Source organism: Amblyomma americanum, chromosome 10, assembly GCF_052857255.1.
Source record: "Amblyomma americanum isolate KBUSLIRL-KWMA chromosome 10, ASM5285725v1, whole genome shotgun sequence".
NCBI lineage: Eukaryota > Metazoa > Arthropoda > Arachnida > Ixodida > Ixodidae > Amblyomma > Amblyomma americanum.
The window spans coordinates 78,125,586-78,132,381 of NC_135506.1; the positions used below are offsets into that span (position 1 = coordinate 78,125,586).

The following is a 6,796-nucleotide window of genomic DNA, read 5'->3' on the forward strand; positions in this document are numbered from 1 at the left end:
AGACCTGGGCCGACCCAGACAAACGGATTGCACTTATCGTTTGAAATCACGCAGTTTTTTCTTGTCTTGAGCACGGCTGACGCACATTACTCTTCACATCAATTAGTCTCTTTAATAAAGTTGTGATCTAATCCGTGCTGCGCCTGGTTTACTCCACTGCAGAAATGCACGAGTGCTGGCTCGTGCTTTGCTGCCGCGCATATACAACTGCATGCACCCGATTGATCGCGGTCCTCCTTCGTGACGTCACCAAGAACGACATGTATGCTTCAATTCGACCACAACACGTGTGCTTCCGCTCGGCCATTCTACAGTGGGTGCGTGTACAACAGCTGCATACAGCAGCTGTGCCAAAAAAAAATCTAGTTGGTATCCCAGGCTTAAAACTGAGAAAGCAGCTTAACGGGGTCCATGCGACCATTACCCTAACTTTTGTCCTTTAAGGGGCGTAAATTATTGATGCGGTAATAAAGACACAGACGATGCATTTCGCAACGCTCACGGCACGGGTAATCGTAAAGTGGCTCATTACCCGTGTCCCGGGGTGCTCAAGCAACAATCAAACATTGCGTTACTGCAGTCAGACGCGCAAACTGTACTGTGCACCTTGGTTACTATTAAAGAGAAACAATCCCCCGCCGTGGGTATGTGCCATCACTTTAGAGGCAACAACATCAAAAACTTCGTAGCTGATTCTTTGCTGGTTGACAGTTTGAGAGTGCCACCCATTGCTGTCGCCATCGACGGCCTGCGAGCACGGTCGCTGTGTGCGCCGGGCACGAGACGAGAAGACTGAATGCCTCTTGGTAGCTGTTCCGCCGTGTTGCTCTTCTTTGTAAAGGCCGTAGCCATCAGACAGTGAGCTCAAATGCCGCCTGACAAGCCGGGAAGTCGCAATGAAGCTCGGAAGCCTGGATCCTCCTCTGCAGAGCGCCGCCGCCAGAGACGCGGTCCCGGCGGTCGAGACCAAGGCGGCACCCGTTTGCCGGACATACCTGGAAGCCCCTCGCGGAGCTCTGCGGGCAGCGACAGTGCACCCAGGCGCATACAACCAGCATTCCATCAAAAACGTATGCACGGTAGGCCGTTCCAGCTGCGAGATGACTCCATTCGGTGCCATTTTCGTTCTGCTTCAGATTGAGATTTAGAATAAATTTTAATGTTTTAACCGGACCCCTACCTACTTTCTCCGGCATGGCACGCAGGCCTCTGGGAGAGGAGTAGGGGGTTTATTCACTACAAGACTAGCTCTTAAGTTTAAGTGATGCTGCAGCTGCCAGTTGGGTCTGTTCCTTTTGCTCCCTAGAGTCTGGTTTTCTACTTCTTTTATTCTCGCTGTGATTTGCGTCCTGAATTTCGCAAAGTACCTACTATACTGAGCTTTTAGCGACATGTAGATGTGGTTGTGCCTTTTTTAACGGACATACCTTAGAGATGTTGTTGTGTCATGGCCAAGCATGCAGTGGAACTTTTGGGCTTGACAACCCCCGCCGCCCCACCCCTTATAACCAGACCTCCACAACCGCCGTGTAGTGCACTCATCGGGAGGTGCCAAATGACACTGCCTCCGACCAGCTGGCAAGGCGGACCCTGCTGGAGGTACCGGTCCAGAGAATGTTTTTCCAGCCAGTCCCTCAGCTGCGGCGTTGCCGGTGCGACTTGGCCATGGTGTGGACGGGATGACCTCCGCTGACACTGCTGCCGTCGGCTCCTGCCTGTCATCGCCAGCATGGCCAGTGTCCGAGGGTGTTCACTCGGGAGCGCTCAGCATTGATTCGCCGCTGTCCAGCAGCCCGGTGAATCTCGAACAGCCGAGGCGCCCGGCTTCCGCGGCAATCCGCACCATGGCCAAGTTAGCACGAAATCGCCTCCTGTACGTGCCATTGAAACCTGGTACACGCGCCTAGCCTAACAGACAAGTTGAAGTTTTTGACTGTATGCTGAGAACCCGCCGCGGTGGCTCAGTGGTTAGGGCGCTCGACTACTGATCCGGAGTTCCCGGGTTCGAACCCGACCACGGCGGCTGCGTTTTTATGGAGGAAAAACGCTCAGGCGCTCGTGTGCTGTGCGATGTCAGTGCACGTTAATGATCCCCAGGTGGTGGAAATTATTCCGGAGCCCTCCACTACGGCATCTCTTCCTTCCTTTCTTCTTTCATTCCCTCCTTTACCCTTCCCTTACGGCGCGGTTCAGGTGTCCAACGATATATGAGACAGATACTGCGCCATTTCCTTTAACCAAAAAACCAATTATTATTATTATTATTATTATTATTATGCTGAGAAGAAAGCCTACTCGTATAGGTCGATAACGTTCAAGGAACGAAGTCACGCAATCATAGAGGGGCAGCTAGCACTGTAGAATGTCCTTAAGCCTGCATGTATTGGTATTTGAGCTAGTAGTTGGCTCATTATTTCCAGGTAAGAACAGCATGGGCTAAAAGAAATCGACGATTAATAATAGAGCTAGGCTTATGAAATAGTAAAAAAGTGCGGGTCATTAATGTTTTCAGCGCCTGTCTGTGTCATGACTTATGATTTTGTTTTCCGGTGGCTTTGTCTCGTTTAGCTCTTCTGCTTTTGTGAGTTCAGAATTAGTCAGTGTATAGTAAAACTAAAAGTAACTGCCATCAGCCGAAAGGACAGGATGCTGCTGTATCCGCAAAGAGTGTTTTTATTTAGAAAATTCTTTTCGAGCAGTGATCAGGTCCTGACGGTGAACGGTGATGGGAACGCAACATCTGTTCAACGAGCTTTTTTAGTCATGGTTCGTCCTTTTCAATATCCTAGCACACGCTACAAGATTTTGATTGGTATAGACCCAGCTTGGCACTGGGCCTGAAAAGAAGCACATTCTCTATTGACGAGACCAACAAGAGGAAGAAAGTAACGCATCGACTATTTCTTCACAATTAACAAGAATGCGAAGGTAAAAGTCGTCGTAGCCAAGCTCAGGAAGAGCCTCAAACTGCAGGCAACATAGAAGGCTTATGTATCATCATCCAGTCACGATAACGAGGTTCCCGGCTAACTGTAAAAATTTAATCCTGATTGAAAAAAAAGTTCCTTTGTTGTTTCTTTCGCGTGGTTTCCTTGGTGCTTGCAAATCCGCCGTGACACGCAATTCACAAGTTACCTGAAATTTGTACGGCGAAAAAGCAATTCGCTTTTGTTCCGACAGGAGCTTCCGTCTAGTGATTAGACAGTTATAATTTTTATTCGTCAGTAGTTCGATTCGTGTCGTGCGAAGAAAGAAACTAAAAATAACGTCACTCATTTAGGTTTAATGACGTGTTCTATAAAGCAGTGTGTACTAACACTGCAAGAGGTGAAGTAATGTCCTAGTATCGATATCTCTAGTAGACGCATACACAACGCTTCATTCGGCACACAATTAAGATAGTTTGTAGTTCTGTTCATCTCAGAGTGTTAGGCTACGGTGGATTTGTGAAGGACCAATCACGGTCGTGAAATGCTTCGCTTTCAAATTCCTAAACCTTCTTAATTCCTACAGCGTGTCCTCTCCATTTTCTTAATAAAGGTTTGCTGTCTATCTTAAAACCTGGCATCGAACTTGATTATTTGAGTACCTCCTTAGATCTGTTGCATGTTTCTGGTATCAAAATGTATGCTCATGTTGTCGTGTTTTGTTATCATTCTTGTCATTTCAATGCTCGTGATGTTGTTCTTCAAAGCAAATTTTTCGCTCAGATTTGTATAAGTAAGCTTGATCACTTTTTGTTGTTGTTATATGTACCCTGTTGTTGCCGCTGTTTCTTGTAGAGAAGATGCGCTGCTTTGTCAAGCAAATCTAAGGCTTGTTGGATGCACCTCCTAGTATTACATGATGCTGAATTAAAAGCATTTTGTATTTTTGTGGCTTCAGGGGGGGGGGGGGCTTAACGTCCCAAAGCGACTCAGGCTATGAGGGACGTCGTAGTGGCAGGCTCCGGAAATTTCGACCACCTGGGGTTCTTTAACGCACACTGAGATCGCACAGTATACGGGCCTCCAGAATTTCCCCATCGAAATTCGCCTCCATTAAAATTCAACCGCCACGGCGGAGATCGAACCCGCGTCTTTCGGGTCAGCAGCCGAGATTTTGTGTTTTTGTACTCGTACAGCAGCGGCTATGATAGGAGCTGTCGGAAAGAAGGCGCCTGGCCTTGCGCACAGACACCCCAAAAGTGCACACTTTGTCAGTATCGATGATTCATCATTAGAGAAGCGGTTATTTTGGGGGTTTATAGAGATCGTAGGTAAGACCAACTGATTGTGCACATCGTTTTTCTTACGGCAATAATGTTACTTTCTAGGACCCCCAGAAGCTGAAATCGCGGCTCGGGCTTACTCTGGCCGTGCTTGGAGTCACTGTATTGATGACGCTTGTGGCCTTGGCGATCGTCTCATGTGTATGTCCCTCTCCAGCACACTGGGGGAACACCTGCAAGACGCACGCCTGCCTCGCCTACCCGACCAGACTTCTAGCCTCCATCAACGAATCGGTGGACCCGTGCCAGAGCTTCACGCACTTCGTCTGCGACGGCTGGCGTCACAAGAACCGACATACCGTTTGGAACGACCAGTTCATTTCTCTGTTGGACAAGGTGAGCGCGTCGCTGAAGAGTGTAGACGTGCCTGCATCGGGGCAAGACTTGGAGCAGCGGGCCGCCATCATGTACAGGAGCTGCGTCGATGTGCTCGAAGGGGAGAGAGACGAGCTGCCAGCCGTCAAGAACGCGCTGGTTGAGGCAGGCATCGTGTGGCCGAAGCCTTCCAAGGGCGCAGACGTTCTGTACACGCTCCTCTGCAGCTCTTTGAAGCTGGGCTGGGACGTTCTCCTGGACTTCGACGTCGCGCCCGATGGCGGCGGGATCAATGTACTTTCTGGCAAGTTCCTTTACTTCGTGGTCAAGAGGTATAGAGACTTCGCGACCGGCACGGATGAGGCGTACTTTGGGTTCCTGAAGGAACGCTTTCACGCCGAAGGCGAGGATACGGTGACGTACCAGTACACTTACGCGTCGGACGAAACAGCCCCGAGCTACCTCTCTAATGCTCGTTACGAAGCAGCTGACGAGTATAACGCTGACGTTCTTCTAAACGTAACTCAGCTTGGCCTCACGGAAGTTAACTGGACAGCGACGCTTTTAAAACTTCACATCAGGATAAACAGTAGTCTCACGCCGACGACCACATCGCCCCGTTATCTGGAGCGAGTGTTGTACCTCTGGTGGCGGTACGGCGCGGACTCCTTCCGTACATTGATCTCTTGGTGCACTGTTAAAGTGGCGGCCCTTTTCGCGAATAAAGATTTAATTTTCAACTATTACAACCGTGACTACCAAACGACGCAGGCCCATTACAGGATTTTCTGCGTCACGAGAGTAATGTTCTTCTCCGGGCACACACTGTTCGACAAATACTACGCTGAGGTCCTTCAAGGCAAAGCACTTAATCTCGCAAAAAGTGTGGCTCAGTCCGTGCGAGCCGGTTTTTTCCAGCGTCTATCCAAGTGGACGTACTTTGACGAAGGCATCAACGTGGTCAGCAACTGGAGCTCTTCGGAAATCGTCTTCCGTAACATCGAGCACAGCGGAGAGGAGGAAATCCTGGCTGCAGACCATGTGCCTGACTTGAATATTTCTTTCGTGCGGAACTGGCAACAGTCGGTGCACGTCAGAAAGGACGCAGAATTCGGCCATATGTTAGACTTTATGCAAGATTTGGAGGTGTCCATCGTGTCCTACGACAAGCGAGATTTCGAGCTGATGCCTTACGCTCTATCCTTCCCTCTATTTGATCCGCAGCTCCCTTCGTCTTTAAACTACGGCGGCTTAGGAGCTGAGGTCGCCTTAGCACTGGCGACCTTGTTCCTTTCCGCCTACTACGCAACCAATGCTTCGTTTGTTGAGCCCCTGACGGACTGCTTGAAACCAGGCATGTCCGGCAGCGCCGGTGAACTAGGGTATTACGCTAAAGAAGTAATTGGCTATGGCGCTCTTGTGGATGCCTACAATGCCGAAGAGAAAGCTTTGGACAGCAGCAGCCTATTCGGTTTGGAGAAGTACAGCGGACTGCAGCTGTTTTTCATCGCGCTGTGTTACGTCAATTGCTATGGCGGCTCTGAAAATACAAACCACGAGTCGATCTGCACTCCCGCGCTGCAGCACATGCCACAGTTCGCCAAGGCTATTAACTGCACTCCCGGGGACCCGACGAATCCTTCTAAGCAGTGCAAACTGTTTTGAGATTTGTTGCTGTTCGTGATTCGAGTTTTTTGTTTGTTTGTTTGCGCGTGGCTTCTACGTTACCGCGTTTTGTTCATTGATTATGTGGCTATAAATGTCCTTCACTGAGCCTGTTTTTATAAACTACAGAAATCTCGATCATAGAAGGAGTCGTCGTCTTAGCGTATACGTCGGGAGCCATTAGCTTGCGCGCACTGGTATAAAATTTTGAGGAAGAGCACTAATGTGTTTTAGTTTGTCCCTATAGCCTTTAAATGCCATTTTGACCTTGCAAAGATCTAAAAATAGAAATTTTGTCGGGTGTTGTGTTCCGCTTTTGCAGCGAGCGAATAAAGTGTATGGCGGTTTATGAGCCAGTCGCGCTAGACCTGTGCGAACTTGTCGCTGAATCTGAATCCGAAATATCGTTTTTTGTGGGAATTGTAGGAGCTAACTATGAAAGAGCTTAAGGAAACAGAGCAGGAGCCTATCGGTAGAATCAGCAGTGCAACAAGAATGCAATTGAAAGAGCTAATGACATTCGTCTTTACGAAACGAAGCAGAGTT

The 6,796-nt window shown here is 49.0% G+C and overlaps 1 protein-coding gene across 1 annotated transcript; it reads left to right on the top strand.

Annotated features, from left to right (window-relative positions):
* Window positions 1–896: 896 nt before the first annotated feature.
* Window positions 897–6,250, top strand: LOC144108432 (endothelin-converting enzyme 1-like). The gene is made up of 2 exons (XM_077641671.1): window positions 897–1,079; window positions 4,316–6,250. The coding sequence occupies exons 1-2, from the start codon at window positions 897–899 to the stop codon at window positions 6,248–6,250; spliced, it is 2,118 nt and encodes a 705-aa protein (XP_077497797.1).
* Window positions 6,251–6,796: the final 546 nt, after the last annotated feature.

Coding starts and splice junctions, on each gene's coding strand:
- LOC144108432 (XM_077641671.1), top strand. CDS start 897: ATGAAGCTCGGAAGCCTGGATCCTCCTCTGCAGAGCGCCGCCGCCAGA. Junction 1,080..4,315: donor CCATCAAAAACGTATGCACG/GTAGGCCGTTCC, acceptor GTTACTTTCTAG/GACCCCCAGAAGCTGAAATC.